The sequence below is a fragment of the Rhinolophus sinicus genome, chromosome 17 (assembly GCF_057876585.1).
Source record: "Rhinolophus sinicus isolate RSI-liver-muscle chromosome 17, RSI-T2T, whole genome shotgun sequence".
NCBI lineage: Eukaryota > Metazoa > Chordata > Mammalia > Chiroptera > Rhinolophidae > Rhinolophus > Rhinolophus sinicus.
In genome coordinates, this window is record NC_142517.1 from 28,228,325 (window position 1) to 28,249,380 (window position 21,056).

The following is a 21,056-nucleotide window of genomic DNA, read 5'->3' on the forward strand; positions in this document are numbered from 1 at the left end:
CACCGTAATCAGAAGTGTCTGGACACTGGTGGTAGCCACTTTGAACACCTCTTGTCATTGCAGAAGTCAAACGTGACTTGTATTCATCTTTTGTTATAGGTATATATTGAGTATTACAATTATAATAGTTTTCCTTTCTTAAAATGGGTATACATTTTTTTGGCACCTTCTGTATATTTGACTACAGAACCCTTTCGCTACCTCATTATGTGAGATACAGTTTGAGAAATACTCCTCCAATTATCTTCCGAGGCTGATCTCTAATAAAAATTATTTTGCAGTCCTAGAGCATTATGACTTTGATAAAAACATTTAAAATCTTGATGTCATCAGCTTGGAATTATGAGGAAATGTTTAAATAACTCACAGATAAATCTCCACAAAAATGTATATCTAGCAACACATTTCTTTGTCCCTGTGTTAGCAGCTACATAATTTCTTTATTCCAGATGATAAAAGGTGGGCCACTCTAAAGAACAAAGCATTTTAAACAATCTAGATTTTCTTTTTATTGAATAAATTAGTGATAGCTTTTAAAATGAAAATGAGTTGTTTAAAAGGTTTTATTTTTAATTAGTTATTTGACCTGTTTCTTTTGTTACACTTGTTTCTCTGTCAACATTTTACCCACAATACACCTCTTCCAACTAAGGCATTTATAGTATAAAAAATATGGTGCCTCTGAAGATCTCAAATATAATATTTTTTATCTAAATTGGTCCTACATTAAATTCTTCTGAATCCTTTTATTTTGTGGTATGCTGCTAACCAAGATATTGAATCAATAAAAATTGTTATTTTATTGTGAATTTTAAATCCACCGTTGGGAAAAAAATCCTGGTCATCCCTAATGTAGGTAAAATCGGCTTTTAAAAAATTGCTTAATACTGATGATTTTTATGTTACATGGGAATCTCCCTTATATATTTGTGTGTTATTAGCTTTAGTAAATTGTTTTGCTTCTGAAACATATCTTAAATGACTAAAAATAGCATCACAAAACATGTTTGTTATATTCTTAATTGTTTTGACCATAGAATTAATTTTAAAGTCAAAAGGGGCATTGCTTTTTCATCATTTCCAGTTCAGAATATTCAGCGTGTCACAGATGTTCATGAATAATGTCCATTTAAAACTGTTGGCAAAGAGTGCTGGTGAGTTGGCTAGATGAATTAAATGTTGGGGGGATGTGACAGGCAGCACGCTGCTTTGTGATCATTCCAAAGTTCTAATAATCTCCCTCACCTTCTCTGCCTGCCACTAATGAAAGAGAATAGGTGATTGCACCTCCGGCTATGTTCTGTGCCTAATGACTCCTCCAAAGGCAGATTTATGAAGAAAAAATTAACTTTGAATGAGGATTGAATTGGCCCTGACAGTCTGATAGACTGTGACACAGATTCTGTGGCAAAACAGACGTAGCCCTAATTGATTATCAATATTTTAAGCAAAGTGATGAAAATAAGCATTAAGTGATGAGAAAGGCAGTCTTAATACAGTAGGCAGTAACCAGGACATAAGAGAGTCTTTGGGGAGGTTTGCCCTGATTGCTATTACTGAATTTTATCTGTCAGTTTTTACCTTTACTTCCCAGCAGCCATTGTCCCTCCTTGGTGTACTTTTTTTCCTTAAAGATCTATGACTGGAATGTTAATCTTTCTGGTAACACTGACAACGCTATCTGCAGTCTCTTCCTCTAGAGAAGTTTGTTTAATATTTAACTCATTTTGAATTGAGATTAGCTTTCATAGTTTTGCAGAACTGAGGCTTTTTGTAATGCTTTTTAGGTTAACAATTTTTTCACCGGCTATTTCTAGATTTCTTGTTATTATCCATAAAATATACATATAATAGTCTAAAATGTTCCATGTTATATATTTCCTATCACCAGGCATTATATCCTTTACATCATTTGTAGCTGTGACTTCAGCCTTAATCTTAGGAATAAAATAAAAACATTTTCCTAGTAAGAGTACACACACTCTCACACACACACACACACACACACGCACACACACGCACACACAGTGAAAGAGTCTGTTTATATACACTATGGTTACTTACAAAATATATTTTCAAACTAACCATAAAAAGAAAAAAACCAGGATAATTTATGTCCATTTGGTACTTCACAAATTAATTTAATAACTTTTGAAATTATTATATACCTTTATTCTTACAGGTTATATTTAATCCTCTATGTTAGAAGCATAGAAAAAAAGGTCACAAAAAAATCTGTAGCAGTTTAATTCATTATTAAAATTGATGAGCCAAGAACATGGTATATGACATACATAATGATGTTTGTTTACTATTAAATAGGTTTTAGATAAATTAGCTTATTTAACGCAGGAACTCTACATATTTTCCCTGTGTTAAAATACCCTCTTAGTTATTAGTCATCAGTATTCATACTGTTTTGTGAAATTAGTTTCAGCTAGAAATTGTGTAATTATTGAAAGCTTCATAAGAGTCTCCTAGTTAACCATGGAGAAAGTTTAAAGCAGACATTTTAATGTTTTCCAAACGTCTCTCAAGTAACTTAGTACAGATAAAACAGAGACGCTGCAGGACAATGCTTCTGTCTTCCTCACGCCACGACGTGCGACGTGCGAAAGGATTCTACTTGGTTAGCGCACTAGGCTGGGCTGAGGAGGTTGCTCTTGTCCAGAGGCTACTGGCTCTTGAACTCCAGCCACCTCAGACCTTGCTTGGTCTCCCTAAGGGCGAAGGGGATCAATATTTTTGCACACCTATAACTTATTTGTGACCCAATGATTGGGAAGCTCTGAAAGTGTCACAGAGCACTACATCTATAAAACTTAGATTGAATAATAACAGTTTGAAATTCAAATGTATCTAAAAATCTATCTAAATTTAAAAGGTATCTAAAAAAATTTACCCTATCCCAATAGAAAAGAACAAATGTGTCTTACCTCTAAATATAGTTTTTGCTAGATGGATTAATGATCTTAGCCTTATTTTCCAACCATTAGCTCTAATGTCTGTTAAGATTAACTATTCAGCTTTAAACTTTGGTTTAATGCAGTTAAAACAGGATATAAATTTAAACTTTATTCTTAGAAAAATATTAAATAATCTCCAAGCAGAGTATATTGTCACTCATTCTTAGAGTGCCTTGAATGATTTTCCTGAAACTCCAAAGAACCTTAAAACTAATCAAATCCAACTCTGTCTGCTGATTGGGAAACTGCAGCCCAGGTCACAAATTAGATCATTGCTAAGCTAGAACTTGAATATAGTTCTGATTCCTATATTGAACCCTTTCAAGTCTACTCTAGGATGCTTAAAAATCTTAATATGAGAACTTCTAAAACGTTATATATTATAAAATCACATATTATGCATTCACAGCTCTAAGAAGTAATTTGCTAGTAGTTTTCACTTCTAAGCTGCATGATATTTTCACATAGGGTTTTAATAAAGTAGTTTCATTTTAGTTACTTATTTTTTTTTTATACACTGCCTCCCCTAAAAGCCTGATACTGTTTCAATATTCAAAATAGCCAGTGGAAAAATAGAAAATCATCCATTTTGCTAAAGTTTCCTTTATGCTAAAAGCTATTTTGTTATTATAAAAAATTAAATTCTAGTATGAACAGATAAAAATATTCTAGTTTAAGTAAGAATTCTACAAACACTGATGTTGAGTACTTTGTCCTCTGTCGTTGTATTTGTTAACATTCCAACGGACTGTAGAAGCAGAAACATAAATTATTCTTGTTGCGCCACCTAGCGAAACTCAGTTGCTATATGTTCACGATAGTATGTTAGGCTGTGCACTCAGCTCCCACTTGTTATGCCTGTATTATGCCAATGATAAGAAATTCACAAAGGGAGAAGAATCAAAAACTCTAAGTCCACAAATGTTGGTTTATTCATCATTTTGGTTTACAAATGTTCAGGACTGGAATATTATTAGCAAAAATATAAATACTTCTGCTCACTTAATCTCTGAAGGTATTACCTTGAATAAAACACAATAAATGGACAAAGTTTTTGAAATTATGCTCTTTCAATTTAAATCTAAGGTGTTACAAGATGATAATATGTTCTGGAGGAAAGTTCAAAATACTGAAAATGGATGGCATGAAATCAGACTGAAGATTTTGTGTAAAACATTTTAAATATCTCAACTTAGCTGTTTCTGATAAAATATATTGTTTTTCTTTAATGAGATTATTTTATCATAAATCAAAAATATTTGCAAAATAATTTGTACACACGTGCATTTCAAATGAAAATGGTATATATAACAATACTGGGTCTACTGATTTGTATATGTAATAACACCATGTTAAAAAATCTTTTTTTAAAATTTGTTTCAGGTATTTGAAGTGAAAACTCTTCCATGGTTTATGTTTGTTTTTTGTTTTTCTTTTCTAACACTACATAAGTTTAAGCATTCAGCTGCTTCACTTGTAGGTGTTAATTTTTACTATTAAATTCCAAGGTCATGCTTTCAAAATGCTCACACATGGTAAAATAAGAAAACTATTGTCGGTGTCATTGTTTTGTTGATGTAATAGTAAGTACCTAATGTAAAATGTCAGGGAAAATAATTCATTCAAATGAGAGAAAGCTTTTCCCTATTTATCTGTAATAAATTGTTGTGTGTGAGTAAGGGTATAGGACTTTTGGTGGCTGCAGATTTTTATTTGATTTGACATTTATTATTGTAAATATCCAAATTCATAATAATTGCTCTTAAATCTGTTATACAAGGAAACTTCTAAAGTAGATAAGCCTGAACAGTATATCATACCCTAAATGAATTTTTTGAAAAGGGAAGGGTTCACTCTTAAAAACTTGTGGATAGGCATATTTATTTATGTCTGCAGACATAATCATCAAATTAATATACATACAATTAATATAATCTTGAAATTAGAAGTTTTGAGGAGTTATGCCAAATTTTGGAGTTGAAATACTAATATTCATATGGCTAAAATAAAATGTGCTATTGTAATTTTCTGAAATACTGATAAATCTCAGAATATCCTTTTTGTCATAGATGTTTCTAAAATATTTAGGTAATGTGAATATAATTAAATCTTTAATATGTTGCTATATCTCAGTCATTATTATGCATATTAATTTTCAGTTTAGTTCAATTTACATTTTTTTAGGAGCTAAGGGACCATGTTTGATACTACACTCTACTAAAATCAGCAAGATACCTGACCTCAAGGAGTTGGCAGTCCAGTGTGGAAGAAAGTTGCATGTCCAGCTGTCTGTACAATACAAATAAACATAGGCCTCTCAGACCTAAGAAGACGAATTAATGTTGACTGGGATGATAGGCTAAAATGTCATAGAAGAGATTATGAGACAGTTGAACAATTTGTAGTTCATATTACTATGAATGTAGGTAGAGCAAACATGAAATACAGAGCTAAATTTCTAAGTGACACAGAACATATCCAGGAACTTTAAATATATATATTCTTATATATTCTCTTTCTTGGTTTCAAGTAGGTCCATTTTATATTCTATACAATTTCCCAGAAATACCAAAGAAACCACATTACATTTACTTAGTGCATATTTCTCTACATGGAATTATCACAAGGAAAGGATTCAATACTAAAAAACTTGTAAATAGGTTAAGATATATAAATTATACCATGAACAATACAGATACATTTATTTTTATGTTAATAATTACTATGGGTAAACACTGCTATCGCTAAGAGTGCATAGATAATACTGTATATTTTACATAAATGTAATAGCTAATCTAATATACTTACCATGGCATATGTGCTGTGCTGAGTGCTTGGCATATATTAACTCATTTAAACCCTACAGTCACCCTATGGCTTATGACGGCGGTATTGTTATCAATAGTATTTTCAGGTGAATTAACTGAGACACAGAGAAGTTAAGATGATTGCCTTAGGTGTCATAGCTAGTAATGGGTAGAGCCAGGATTCAAAGCCAGGCAGTCTGGCTTCAGAATCCATTCCTTAATCTCAGCTATACCTCTCAGTAATTCATTATGTCCTGATCATAACCATTTCATTAATAGAAAATGCTATCAGAGATATCATACTCTATTATGTCTGTCTTCCATTTCTTTTATTTAAAAGCTCTAGGATGGGGATGTCATACAATTTATGATACCAAATTCCCAGGATAATGTGTTACAATATGAAACCGGATATCAGTATAAATGCAAGTTGTTTTGCTATTTTGAAGCTATAAATGTTATTATAGCACATTTTCTTACCAGTGTTTTCTTTCCTTTTTTGAAATACTAAAAACGGCTTGATAAAGGTTAATTAATAAACATTCATTGGCACTGAACTGAGTTTTGAGGATGCAAAGGTGAATAAAAAAACATATATTAAACAAATGATTACAATATAATACGGTTAGTGCCAAAATAGACATACTACAAGAGCAACTAACTCTGTCTAGAGTTAGGAAGGGATTCTCATAAACTATAGCATTTGAAGAGTGAACAAAGCCTTCCAAACCTAGGGTACAATCAAAGCACAGAATTATGAAGTAGTATGACGTGATGACTAAATTGGAATAAGTTCTTAGTGCTTGGAGAATAAAGAATATGGGATGGAGTGGTGGCTGACTGAGAGATATGGGTTGGGACCAATTAATGGTGAAGGATCTTGTTGGTCATGCTAAGGAAAGGGAAGTTTTCTGACCTTTTTGTGAGCGCTTTCTTCTGTGGGAAGGTGACGACTTCCACTGAGCCTACGTCGCAGAAGTAACGCTGTTCCAAATTCAGATACCCCTCAGAAAAGTAGTCTGGATGGCTTTGCTTAGTTTCTGGTCCCCAGGGAAATCTTAGACAAGGAGTAGGAACTGGTCCACGAGTGCCTTCACTAAACCAACCAAAATTATTCACCTTAAGTTTTAATCATTAAACTGTTCTCTATAAATCTCTCAATTTCTATGCTTCTCTCAATTTGGGTTATGAGGAATATATTTATCTCTTGGCTTCTAGGCAGTATTTGTTGCGTCATATACTTATTGAGTATCCACTATGTGCAGCATATTGAGTGCTGGGCTTTAAGTGATGAGCTGGAGAGACAACGTCCGTTAAAAATAAAAATACTTTTGAAGATCTTATCTTGACAGAATAAAAGGGAAATTTTTTTCTTATGTCTTGGCCACATGGCAGTCTTTTTATATGTTGCCTAAAGAGAAAGACTGATAATATTGTGTACATTTTGCAGTTGGGATTACTCAAGCATATCTTCAAATTTACTTAACAGGACAGTTTAATTGGCATAAGAATGTGGTTTCTTGAATCTGAATTTAGCATGCCTGCCACTGAGTGCCCCAGTATTTTCGGTAAAAATGTTTTTTCCATTTATGAGGCATTTTCGTTTGTTTTGTTCCTTATGTTTACTTCATGAAACAGTTAAGTCCCTGCTTCAGAGCATACTGTATTGGCATCTGATTTGTGTGCATCTGATAACCCAGTCTCAAAATATATGAAGCAAATATTGACACAATTGCAAGAATAAACTTTGAATCCTGCCATCATAATAGGAGATGCATTAAACAAAACCAGCCAACAGGTTTGTCCTAGTTAACTCAAGATTTAGGGAATATATATTCTTTTCTCATACTTATCAAACATTTACAGAATTGACCATGTACTAGTTAATAGAGCAAATCTAAACATATATCAAAGAGGGTCATATACACTACATTCTTTGATCAGCATGAAATTAAAGTAGACCTCAGTGTAAATAAAAAACACCAAATAGTTTGCAAATTTTAAAACATTCATCTAAGTGACTGATGGGTCCACACACACACAAAAATCACATTGGGATAAAATGAATTTAAAATTCTATGTTTCTAAATAAATATGTTGACATTTTTTAAAAATGCAATATCTGGGACCACCTGGGGGTCTGTGCTTTAACAAGATTTCCGAAAATGTGATGCTGATACATGCTAAATTTTGAGAACCTCCTCCTTAAATAAAAGTAGAATAACTTAATGCCTACTTGAAAATAACTAGCAACAAAAGAGAGATTATAAAATATTGATAATGATTAATACTGGGCTTGGAAAATCACTAGTTTCTAAATGCAAAATTAATGAGTACTGCATTCCAGTTTTGGATGACAAATTTTCACCATCATAACCTGATAGAATGGCTATAACTAAGATTTTCATTGTATGGTTTTCTTTGATCCTCCTTTTTATGCTGTGATATTGTTGAAAGTGTTTCTCTTGTTTCAACACTGCCATATAGAATTGAAATAAGAGAAAAATTTCAAGAGTGCTATATTTCCATTTTTCTGAAAATATGAATTTCTTCTGATAGATTTACTTTTTATTGCCTAAAAATATGTAAATACAAATGTCTTTTTATCATCAATATAATTTAAAGGATGCTCAAAATCTACGTTTTTTATATCTAGTAATCTTTATTAATGAAGTACAGGTACTTGCTAGTAAAAACTTGCTCATAATAGAAAGAAATATTTTTGAAATTTCTTATGTAGATCTTAAATTTCTTATCTGTTTCTTACATTTCTTATTCATTTATAATCCAGGAAAGTTCTGGTTTATTATTACTGTGATTTTCAACTTGTTAGTATTCAGTTTTCTGGTTGGGGCTGAATTCAGTTGCCTGAGCATTGGTGTAGATCATGACTATGATTTTTTTTTTCAATTAATGACTGATTTTTAAGGGACACCAATTTTCTCTCCTTATCTCTTCTACCCTAAGCTGCCACTGCTATTGTTTAATTCACCTACCGTATGAGAGAAAGAACATGCCTCTTCATTAATAGGCTGGTAAAAGGTCATGCATTTGTCCAGTTTACAGTTCACCCTGGAGAATAAATGCAAGTTTTATTATGTGCCTAATTGTCACAGAACTGGGGGAGTAGAAATCTCAGAGATCGTTCCAAAACCAGGTCACACCTCCAGGATACTTCAGTTTGTCATCTAACAAAGCCTGCATTATTAATTTTCAATTGTATTTGCAGTATTCTTCAGCATAGTAGGCGCGTTCCAATTAGTAGGGCAGTGATACAACTCCCTCTATCAGAATGTGGTATATAAAACGTGTGATTAAAATACACTTTTAACAGGATTAAATCAGGACATGGCATAAAGCTCCTTTGGGGAGAATTTGTGGACTCAGCAGTGGAATTCTGCATTTTATCAGAGGTGTTAGCGTTTTTAGTATTGAGATGTATGTATTAAAGCACTGAAATCCAGCTATTGGCCTCAGACTTAAATGATGAGTCTCTCAAGTAGAGGCAACCAAAATCATGGCATGTACTTAAATACGGAGCATTTCATATTCCTGAAAGAAAACAGTCAATCTCAAAGTATTTATTAATAGCATGGCAATTTCACCCCAAATTATTTGCTTTCATACTTATTTTACAATGACATTTCATTTATGACCTTTCTGATTTAATAATTAAACTATAACTAAAAAAGAAAATAAATTAACTATCTTTCATTTAGAAGCACTAGTAGAATGAGGTTGGATTTATACAAGTTATTTTCACAGTTTTTAAAGTTACGATGTAATGAAAAGAGCGTACCAGACCTGTTATAATTCTCGACTCACCCATTTATTAGATATGTAACATGCAGCAAATTATTGAGCCTCTCTAAAACTTTTTGAGGATCATATGAAATAACTGTACTTTAAAATACCACAGTGACTGACACATAGTAGGCCTGCATGTTCTTGTTTCCCTTCAGGAACTGAAGCCGTGAAGACAAATGATATAAATAAAAATAAGTAATTCTATTTTTTTTAAAAAAAGAAACACCCTTTATAGCATAAGAAAATAGTAAAAATTAGGAAAAATATGGCATAATTTTGTTACTGTGGAGAACTATTGCATCATCTTTATTTCTGACATATATAATTAAACATTGCAATTTCTGGACTTTGTTTCTTATTTTTAAAAGTATTGCTTACCTTGAGTTACTCTTTAAAAATATGTATTGAGAGGATGTTTGCAGTTACTGAAAAGAATAAGCATTGCAAATCACTTAGTGGAGTCTAGGATATGATTCCTTTCAAAGGGTGTAATTCTGTCACTCCAAACCCCAGAGTTTTTCTGAAATGCTGAAACATCTTTCTTGGAATGGGGGTTATAATGGTGGCCAACTGACTTCAAACTGACATCCAGTTGATGGATGTGCAATAAGTCAAAGGAACACAGAATGATGAAGTTATTTTTATTTTCCATATCAGCATTCTGTAAAAAAGAAAAAAAAATTTAGTACTGCTTTTCTTTGAGAGACTAGACATCACAGCAATTCTGTATCCCCATATTGTTATTGGATTGTTTTCAATGTTTTTAAACTTTCACTCTTAGATTTTAGTAAATGATGTCCTAATTACTGGGGCTAAGCAGTTTATTCCGGTTACAGAATGGGAAGTTGGATGAGCATCAGGTATCAACACAAATGGAGGAGAGAAATATAAACATGGTCAAAAGGCTACAGGACTTTGTACATTCTAAAAAACTATTAGTTCTCCACTTTTTCATCTTAAATTATAAATACATCAATTTGATTTCTTCCTTGCTATTGGAATGCTCATGGATTCCATCAGGAGCATTGGGAATAAAAATGCCTATTCAAGTGAAGACCATTAGGATATTCTATGTACAGCTGCATTAGACCAGCACATCTGTTGGACATACTTAGTGTGTCACTCAGCAGTGAAATTGATCATCAAAGCTTTTCTAAAATGACGTAGAAAATTCTCCAACAGGATAAAAAGAAAGGGTGCATAAAGTAAACCCTTACAAGTTTGGGTAATCTTTAAACCTCCTTGGGGGGTATAAGAATTAAGAGAAAATCCAGAAGACATGACATAGGATATAGTGAAAGAAAAAGCTTTTACTTTGGGAACTATTACAAAGTATATAAAAGGGGATTTTATATAAAAGCAAATAAACCCAAATCATTTAATATGTTCCAAATATTTATACTGTCATACTGGTGCTAAAAAGGTAGGAAATAATTAAACGATACCATTTCATTTTGTGGTTTTCCATTTGTCATTCTTACTGAATCCACAATTTTCAACATGTCTACCATTTATTACCGTTAACTATTTTAATAATTTGCAGAAATAAAAGTAAATGATCTTATGAGTTATGTATAACTTAAAGCATGAGATGCTACAAATCATTTCTAGATGTCCGAATATTTATGCTTTGGAAGTAATAGTTCCTATCTCCAACTATCCAAATGGGAGTGTTTCTTTTTAAAGAAAAAAAAATTTAAATGATGAAATACGTTTATACCTTTTAGAATCTGAGTTAGGGGAAATATTAAAATAAGCTGAAAGCATTACACTAGATTAACATTTCTCAAAGTGTATTCTTTGTTTATATTACAGGAAAAGAGTGGTTCTTTAATAAAATAAAATTGGGCACCACAGGCAAAACTAAGTTAAACAGGTTATTTTTTTAACCGCACAATATCTGAGAGCTTTGCATTTGTTGATGAGTGTTGTAGTGTTCCATGAGGGAGAATTCCGTGTCATGTTGCCCATTCTTATTCCATTGTGTTACATTATTTAACTGGAGAATCATGAGGAATTAATATTCCGTGGAACATGCTGTGTCTAATAGTGGGCCAGAGAATCTCTAAGGTTCATTCTAGCTCCAGGTATGTATGGTTTTCTGAGAATTTGACTGCACTGTTTATGGTTTGTGCTGCAACTTCATTCTTGACTTGTGGTCATTTTGAATCGATAGATGTCCCTGGCAGTACACAGAACCCTTTGGGGGCATAGAACTGTTCCTGGTCAAATGTCCCTTGGATTCTATGACAGTATACCTCCTGGCTTTCCACTACTGTATATTCCAAGCCCACATGGACTAGATTGTAACCATAAAATAAAACATAAAATATAATAGTGCTGATTCATTGAGATTTAATGAACCAAACCATTGGCCTGCCCTCCTGGCTAACAGTCATCCTACAAGTGGTAGCTCATGTATCACCTCCTCCTAGAAGTCTTCCCTGACTGCATCCTCTTCCTTCATTACTTCCACAGTGCCTGTATGCAGTATATGTGCTTGTTTGTTTTTATATTTCCCCTTCTATTCTGTGAACTTATTTATCTCTCAATCCTCAGCACTTAGCTCAGTGATTGGGTATAGTATTCTGATGGAGAATTTTCTGTCATCTGTTTTATCTGTTTTATAAATCTGATTTGAATGGACAGATAAAGGAGCTAATGAAAAAGAGCCTGTTTGTACAGTGATCTAGGAAGAATTAATATTTTTAGAACATTTATTGATAATGAACAATGGCTTTCTTTTTTCCCCAGTGGCTGTGCGGTAATTGCAATTTCATTTTTGTAAATAGTTTTTTCAGTTGTAGTTACTGTTGACCCTTGTCGTGTTTGAGGCAGATTCAGAATAATCATTTCAAGTATTGGACATGACTAAATGTTTTTATGTGTACACTTGCATTGCTACTATTTATTAATGATACAAGTTGGCAAGGAATAAAAACTTACAATTAATGGATCTCACTTCTATGCTGTGTGTACAGAAAGAGGCAGAGGCAAATGGTGGGAGCTAATATTATGACCATAGTTATATAGTCTTTGACTATGCAGAAGGAGCAGCTATGTTCGTATGTAAATTTATAATTGAATTTGGTAGTGCTAACAAGTGAGTTTTTGGATTATCTACTGTGCTGAGGTCTAGATAAGTGCAAAAACTTTAGGTAAACTCAGCAAAACTATCTGAGAAAGCCTTACAGATTACAGCCAATTAGGATTCTTTTTTTTAACATTTTTTTATATTATAATTTTTTTCTCTTGAGAGACATTCTTAACTATTCCTAATCTAATACAAGTTTAGTGTTGTATACGTGTTTGTTTTTCTGTTGTTATTATTTTTAAGTTCACATCTAGACCTTTAGGAGTCTCTGGGGTTTGCTGTTTTTAGATAAATAAAGAAAAATCAGGCTTTTGCATTTCTGATATTCCTGGTAATTTCATTTCCTTGAATTCAAAATTTCATGATTTATCAACCAAGTTGTTAAAGCTACAGTTGTTTACTTCGAGACATGGTTGCCACACCTTGATTTAAAATTATATCATGTGTCACATTTCTTTATAAATTTCTCCCCATATAACACAGACCGCCACCTTTTTTTTTTTTTTTTTAGAAGCTAATAACTAGAAGTTGTTTTCTCCCTACTAACAAAGACACTTTTTTTTCCTACTGAGGCATTAAAAGTATCACCTGGTTTTTCTTCTCTCGTTTAAAATGAAAACTACATTAACCCTCAACATAAAAATTCAAAGGAAATTAAATTCTAAATGTAAATACTTCTTCTCACTTTTTTTTTAATTGCCTCTCTGACAAACACATAGCATACAAATTGGTAATGCCTTTATTTGGGCACTTTCTTACTTATGGCCATGGTTACTGCATTGTACTTTTTAGAGACACAGAATTATTGAAGAACTGTATTACAACACTTTGGAATCAGAATTACGCTGAATAGAACTGCTGATCACTGTACCACTCTTAAGCATTTTGTAAAAAGGTGGGATGGAAATCTCAGAATCACTGAAATTTTCTTCACATTCAAATGCTTATGGAATTTAACATAGTACAATGAAGAGAAACTCTCTAGATACATTTTTCTCCTGATACTTTAAATATATGAAACAAGTAAGCAAATCTTAATGGGTTGTTACAAAGCAAGAGGCCTCTTCCGATTTTCCATGTGATTGAATAAAGTATATTTAGATAAAAGTTTCTCCATAAACAGTAGATTGTGCATGGAAGCAGATCGTTATTCTCTAATTTTGGTTACTGTTAGTTTCCAAGTGACGGAGTAGGTAAGAAATAGGCTGAAAAAAAAGTATTAAACTGGAATACACAGGCTCTATATCTTTGCCTTTCTGACCTTTGACTAATCATGTAAGGTACTTGGGCCCTTTATTTCTTCATCAATAAAATATGAATGGTAATAACTTATCTAGATAAAATACCCATACTTAGAATTCTTTGGGAAATGGCACTTTATATTGTATCACTTTTACTCACACTGGTTTTTTTAAAGCACATGAAAACATTTAAACTGAATAAACATGTGACACTCATTGTAAATGTAGTAAGAAAGAATAAAATACCAGAAAATTTTCTCAAATGTTTGATGACTAATCTAATGAAGTCCCACATATGGAGTGTGGGATGGCAGTGCTGGATATAATACTAGTGTTCTGATTACAAATCATCCTGTTTTACAGTCATTGCTTAAATATTTTGACCCAGCAATGCCTGTGAAATGTCTCTGTCTTGATCATTTTTCTTAGTGTGAAAAGCACTCTTATTATAATAAACTGAAATAAGGAGAAATATACATTTTTGCTAGATGTCTTTATTTTACAGTTCATGAGAACATTTCTCTCTAGGCTCCAAAATTTATATTACAGCATTATAAAACTTCAGTATCTTGAGAGAATAATTTTCTTAACTTTTTATATTGAATATTAGAATGCATACGTAGTTTTAGATGAAGGTGGCAGAGTAACTAGCACACCTGTTGGATTTGGATAGAAACCGTACTCTGCCACTTGAGTTTAGGAAAATAAATTAGGAGTTTTCCGTGGAGACTTCCTGTTCCTGTTCTCTTTCTACGCATTTACATATAGTCTCTTGTACTTTGTTTTGTTTTGTTTCATAAATGCAATCGTGCTATATATTGTTATTCAACCTGCCTTTTTTACTTACTGTTTGTCTTGAAGATCTTTCCATATTGTCAGTACATACAAGTCTATCTTATTCTTTTAATGACTTTATAGTGTTTCACTACATCTTCTTAGGTAGATATCGGAATATATGGATCTTTCTTCTGTGCTTCTAAATCTCTGACCTTGAAGAAGTTATTTTACATCTCTGTGCTTCAGTTTCTTCATCTATATAATGTGGGAAGAGCCAACTTGAGAATGTAGTGAAATACTTACACGTTTACAAACACAAAGGCACAAAGTAAGGCTTCGATAAATGTTAACTTTGGTAATGATGATGTTTCTCTTAACTTTTCTCCTATGTGTAAATCTCTGTTCTTTTTCACAGTGTTCAGGGAAAATACCTTGGCAAGATATTCTAATGCACTAATTTAGTCTTCAGCTATCTTCCTCCTGCTCTTCATGTGTGGAATTCTATTTTGATAATCAAAATATAATTTCCAATATGCAATGAATATCTGGTCAAATCACTTTAAAGATATTATTTATACTGATTCTAAAAGAGTCTGTTTGCCTTATTAACTCTCATTGTCTGCTTTGTTTTTCTAGAGTGTTATTGTTTGTGGTGTTTTTGTTGTTTTGTCTCTCTTGGTAGTGGTTTTCCTTGAATGTCTAGGTTGGCTGTTCGTCTTTATATCTGACAGTCCCTGTAATCTTGCGATGTCAGCTCATTATGCATAGTCTCCACTGATTGTGTCAGGGAACAACGTGTGTTGCGAGGAAAGACACATTAGTAGCTTGTCATCCCTTTTAAGCATTAGTAGTTTCCAGTCCTGCCTCACTGGGCATAGTGCCTCCTACACTCACTGCCGACACTCCTACTTACCCCATGCAAGCAACATGCCATTGTTCAGCTGCCCCAATCGTAGTTCCCCACCTGCCCCAGGCAGGCCTACCTCCTTTGCTGGGTTTCCACTGACTCTAAAATTAAAGCACCCCTGGAACTTCTCCTGTACCTGTATAGTCTTCTGAATATGATTGGGCTGTGATTTCCTCTAATCATTTCCCCATAGATCTGATCCCATCCGCTTTCTGTTTTTTAAGAATTCCTTAACATTTCTGGTCTATTCATGGTAATGCAATGTCAGAGACTGGGATACATATAGAAAAGAACTTCCAGATGAAGGCTGTTAAACCCTCATAAAAAGATTTTCTCTGGAAATATTAATGTAGTCCTTTCTGAAAGTAGGGAATGAATTGGATACCCTGTCAATCTTTTTCAAGTCTTGATTCAATTGATGTTTTTTTCTTATAGGGTATATAAAGTACTTCCCTAAATAATCAAAAATCCAACATAAGCAAACAGCTGCAATGATCTGAAAATTTTTTTAGATGAAATCAGTAAAGATGAGAATAAATTCCGGTAACACGCCTCTGACCACACATACTGAGTGCTCCACTGCTCAGCCCCGCGTCGCCTCTGCAGCGCTCTTCTGAGCTTCATCACGTGAAACAGCCATCGAGGGCTTCTTTCCTTGAAAGGAGACTTCACTTGAGAAGGAACAGTGTAATATTTGCCTTAACTTTAAAAATCCTTCCTATTCATTTATTTAGGAAATATTTGTTGAACACTCACTGTTAGTCCCCAAATTTCAGCACCTTCAGACAGTATACGTATGTTTTGTGCTCATTATCACAGTGTAATACAAGCCATCAGGAAAGCATTTTGGCTCCTTGCAGAAATTCAGCTCCCAGATTTCTTTTATCTTGTGGTTTGCCCTCCATGGGTCCTCTGTTCAGCCAATGGGTGGGAAAAGAGAATGAGGATTACATGGCAAGTCTTGTACAGGCCAGGTATGGAAACATGATACACGTCACTTATGGTCACATTTTATTGGCTTGAACTCCAGTAAATGGCCACACTTAGTTTCGAGTGGACTCGAAAATGTAGTCTGGCTAAACACTCATGAAGAAGAGCATGCTAACAATTCCTGTCAGACCTACTATGTGCTCTGCTCTCAAGGAGATGGATATTTCCTTTAATGAAAGAATACAGTATTGCAGATTCCATAAGGAAGATATTAAAATGTCTAAGAAGACAGGAAGGAGCAGTCAAATCCACTTGAGGATGAGAGGTGTTGATCAGGGAAGGTATCACAGAAGAGGGTGACATTTGAACCAAAACTTTCTGGTAAAATTTTCTCCGTAAGTGAGCTTGGCACCCCAGCAAGGACAAAGGCCTGACAGTACAAACAAAAGGCAGTTTGGCTCAGTCAGTAAGGCCACGAATCCTTGCAGCGATGGAGGAGGAGTGGTGAATGATGAAGCTGGAAAGCTGCGTTGAGATCAGACTGTGAGGGGCTTTACGTGGCATCAGAGGAGATTAGGTTTGCCTACATATGTAACCGGGCACCTTCAGATGTAGTTAGAGCAGGGAGTGACATGATCATATTTCTGTTTCAGAATGGTATAGTCATTCGTTTAACAATTATTGATCATCTCTGTTTTCTGGATGCTGTGCTTGCGGCTGGGGATACAAAATAAGGAACACTTTCCTTGCACTGGTCGTAATTTATTGGGTTCATTGGAGGGAATAGGATTAAAAGTACAGAGATCAAATAGGAGCTTCTTATTCACAGTGAAGAGAGATGAGGCCCTGAACGTGATATTGGCAATGAAAAATGGAAAGGACTGGATGGGTTCTAGAGATAATCTGTGGAGTAGAATGTGATGAAACTGCTAGGCAACCAAATGTCCTACATGAGGATACGATTTGGAGGAAAGAATCACAAAGGTTCCCAACCTGAGTGAAAATGGGAAATACCAAGGGAAGAGGATCAAGTCTGATGGAAAGATTATGGGTTCAATCATGGATATGGTTCTGAGATATCTATATGGAGGTATCAGGAAGTGATTGGAAAAGAGTTCTGATGATTGGGAGAGGGGCCAGAGCTGGAGTTATGGTAGACATTTGGGTTCCATTTTAGATTTCTGTACACTGCGTAAGAAGAGAATTCCAGGAAGTAAACGGTGGGTAAAAGAGACAGCAGCCAAAAGAAGTTGACAAAGAATTGTTAGAATTAAGAGAGCATTTTGGTAAAGATATGGTTAATTAGCTGTTTCTCTAAAAAAGGAGTGAGTATAACAGAATAACACTGAGATAACCATTACATTTGGCTATTACAGAATTTTTAGGGACCATTTCTAAAGCCGTGAGGGCAAAAATCTATTGGGAATGAGAAAAGGCAGTAACTTGGTTGAAAGAAGAGCTAATATTGCACAGGATTTGTGACACTTGAATGTATTTATAGTCTCAGGATAGAGAAGAATGAGTTTGAACCTTAAGAAGCAGAAAGAACCTAATGGATATAAAAGGAATGGATTCTAAAGTACAGGAGGATGGATTTACTTTCTGAAACAAGGCAAAAAAGAAGTAAAGATTGATGAACTTAAACATTTGGAGATGAATGGGAGTGAGGCTGAGAAAATATAAAGGAGTTAGGGGAGCTGGTGTGAGGTTATTGGCACTTAATAGTGAAGAAAGCATAGTAAGTTGTAGGAAATGAGAATGGAAACCAACTATGGATGCTGAGTAAAGAGGAACAACATGGAAAGATCCATGTCAATTTCGAAATCATTGGCTTTTAGTAGAGCCAATAACATTTGTATGCCATTTTGTAAGGAGACTCTGCAGCAAAAATAGGAAAAGTGGTCAGATAACAACTTGGCAAAACAACAAAGGAATCAGGAAAATGGGGGTTTTATGAGTGTGGAATTGAAATGGTTGTCTTGGGGTAAGGAAGGAAGCCAATCCTGGAGGGTGCTGTTAGCCTGGGGGAGTGTGGACGAGTCAAAGAGTTAGAAGTTGTGAACAAGGTTAGTGATATAAGTACCTTTGGTAAATGATGTGCTTTACGGTAGATGCTGCTGTAATCCAAAGGGAATGATCATGAATTCTAAGAATAGGTCTTCACCACCTACCATTTTTGTTTTCGGTATCGTAATCTGTGGTTCATCTAATGAGATTCAGTATCACCATCTGTAAAATGGGATTGTCACCTTTTAGAGAATATTTTTTTAAATTATGATAAACTAAATCATGTATTAATAACTATACGTTCTTTCCTATTCATATTTAAATAATATAAAGCAGACAAAGAAAAAAAGAAAGTTCCTTTCAAATCCCTTAATAATCAATGAGGAGTTTATCCTAATGTGTTTATCCATTTGAATAAATGAATTTTCTTCAAGTGAATTCATTTAGATTCTTTGTAGAGAACACACTGATTATTAATAAAATTTCCCAATCTGTGCTTTGTAAATTAATTATTATATATGCTATTTTGATATAATTCAAAGTTGTTTTTTTAATTTATATATCCATCCACATATACACATACTTGAGCATCTTAATTGACAGCATGGAGTTCAATTACATAAAATATTTAACCACAGCACGAGAGCCATTTGCAGTTTTAAAAGAACATATAAAACAATATTCCAATGAATTGTCCATGTATAACAACAAATCAGTAAGAAAGGACAAACCAGCATAGTGAAATAGATAAATCAGATTTAGGCAGGCTAGTTTATTGAATTTAAATTGTGCCCAGTTGGCCCAAGAGCTATATATAAGCAATCCATCTTACGTTGTTAATGGGGGTTCTTGAAATCCACCTGATGTTTGCATTATTAAATTTCAGTCTAATGAGCACTGCTAATACATATTGAAGATGGTTGTAAGGAGCAGAATGTGAATCTGAGCGGGATAATTTGAAAGAAACATAAGCTGAGCATTTTACATGACTCAAGGGGTATATCTACAATTACACATATAACCAAAATTGAATTTAAATGGAATTTCTATTATCCTTGTCCTTCTACCAGGGAGAATAAAGTGTAAATGAAGTAAAAGTCTTTAGAGTTACTGGTGGTTTGTTTTTATTATCTAATTTAATAGATTCTTGCAGTGATACAGAGTGGCGTAAAAGTTTTAATATTTCATGACTTTAAATGCAGTCTAAGTATGTATTAAAGCTTGTAAATGGAAACAGATGTCTGTGTAATTGGATATCGCACTTCGCAACACCATTATATGAGTTTTATATTTTAAGAAAGTGTCGATATTAATGGTGAAGAAAAATCAAACTTTGAAGAAAAATAGTCATGTATGTGGTATGTATTTTCTTTCAATTCCTCTTTTAAGCCAGGTTTTGTACTTCTAAAGGGTATGCTGATTTTGCATAAGAAAAATATGTGCAGCAAAAACTGAAGAGTAAGGCATGTTTATTTTTTAACTCGTAGTTTGCATTGTTGTTATCATTATGATAAAAGCTCATCCAAAGTTTAATGCTGGCACAGTTGGATTCTTTTTCTTTTGACAAGGCAATACTTTTTAAACTTAATATTTCATCAACTATAATGCTATTAGAGACTTATTTTCACTTAGTTCACTCATCAGGCAGAGAGACGGCAATAAAGGAGAATCGCCCCTTTGAGACGTTAACACTTTGGAATAAATGATGTGCTAGAACAGAAATTTAATTAATTTACAGAGTATATTGATAGTCCCTTGTTACCGTGCTGTATATTTTTAATCTTCTTTAACATCTGTAGTAAAGTGTTTGAAAACCCCTGCAGTTGAGCAACTAGTAGATAATTAAGTAATAAGGGAAGAGGATTCTAGAGGGAAAAAGATTCTTTTTACCAAATGCTGTCATAACATGAATAAAGAACGGCTGCTATGATATGCAGTGAAAAAAAAATAATATGCTACCTAATTTGATGCTGTTCTAAAGCTATTGTAACCTTCTTATACTTAAAATGTGAATTGTGGCTTAGAACTTTTCTCTGAAGTTTAGAACAGATGCATTGCACTGACAAATCAGATGACCAACAGCTTTTCCCAGTTCCAATGCCATTGTTTAAACTTATGTTGCTTACATTCATTCTCCTTTATGTACAGAGATTAGCTTAAACTAAGCTTCAAAGATTCTAAATAAATATTCTAAATATATCGAATAAGGATTATAAAAGATGGAGTTCAGATTTTCAGCCATTTTCTTTTTTTTTTTTTCTTCTGTCGACTTCACAAAAAACACATAAGGAATTTCTTTTCCCTTTCCCCAATATTTCCGCTTATCATATAGACATAAAGTAAATGCAGACATTTCATTGTTTTCGTTTCAGCAAAAGCTGATGAAGCATTGAAAGCCAAAGAAAGAAATGAAGAAGAAGCAAAGAGAAGAAAGGAGGAAGGTAAAGGCATGTGTTCCTTTTATTTCAAAGCAGTCATCATAGTGAAGAGTCACTATTTGGCTGATTCTCTTCATTCTCT

General features: G+C 33.6%; 1 protein-coding gene across 1 annotated transcript in view; it reads left to right on the plus strand.

Moving 5' to 3' along the window:
• RSRC1 (arginine and serine rich coiled-coil 1) overlaps positions 1 to 21,056 on the plus strand; it is a 371,133-nt gene that overhangs the window by 274,667 nt on the left and 75,410 nt on the right. The window contains exon 7 of the mRNA XM_088794615.1: positions 20,909 to 20,983. Within this exon, the coding sequence (XP_088650741.1) occupies positions 20,909 to 20,983 (75 nt within the window). The remainder of the gene's footprint in view (positions 1 to 20,908; positions 20,984 to 21,056) is intronic.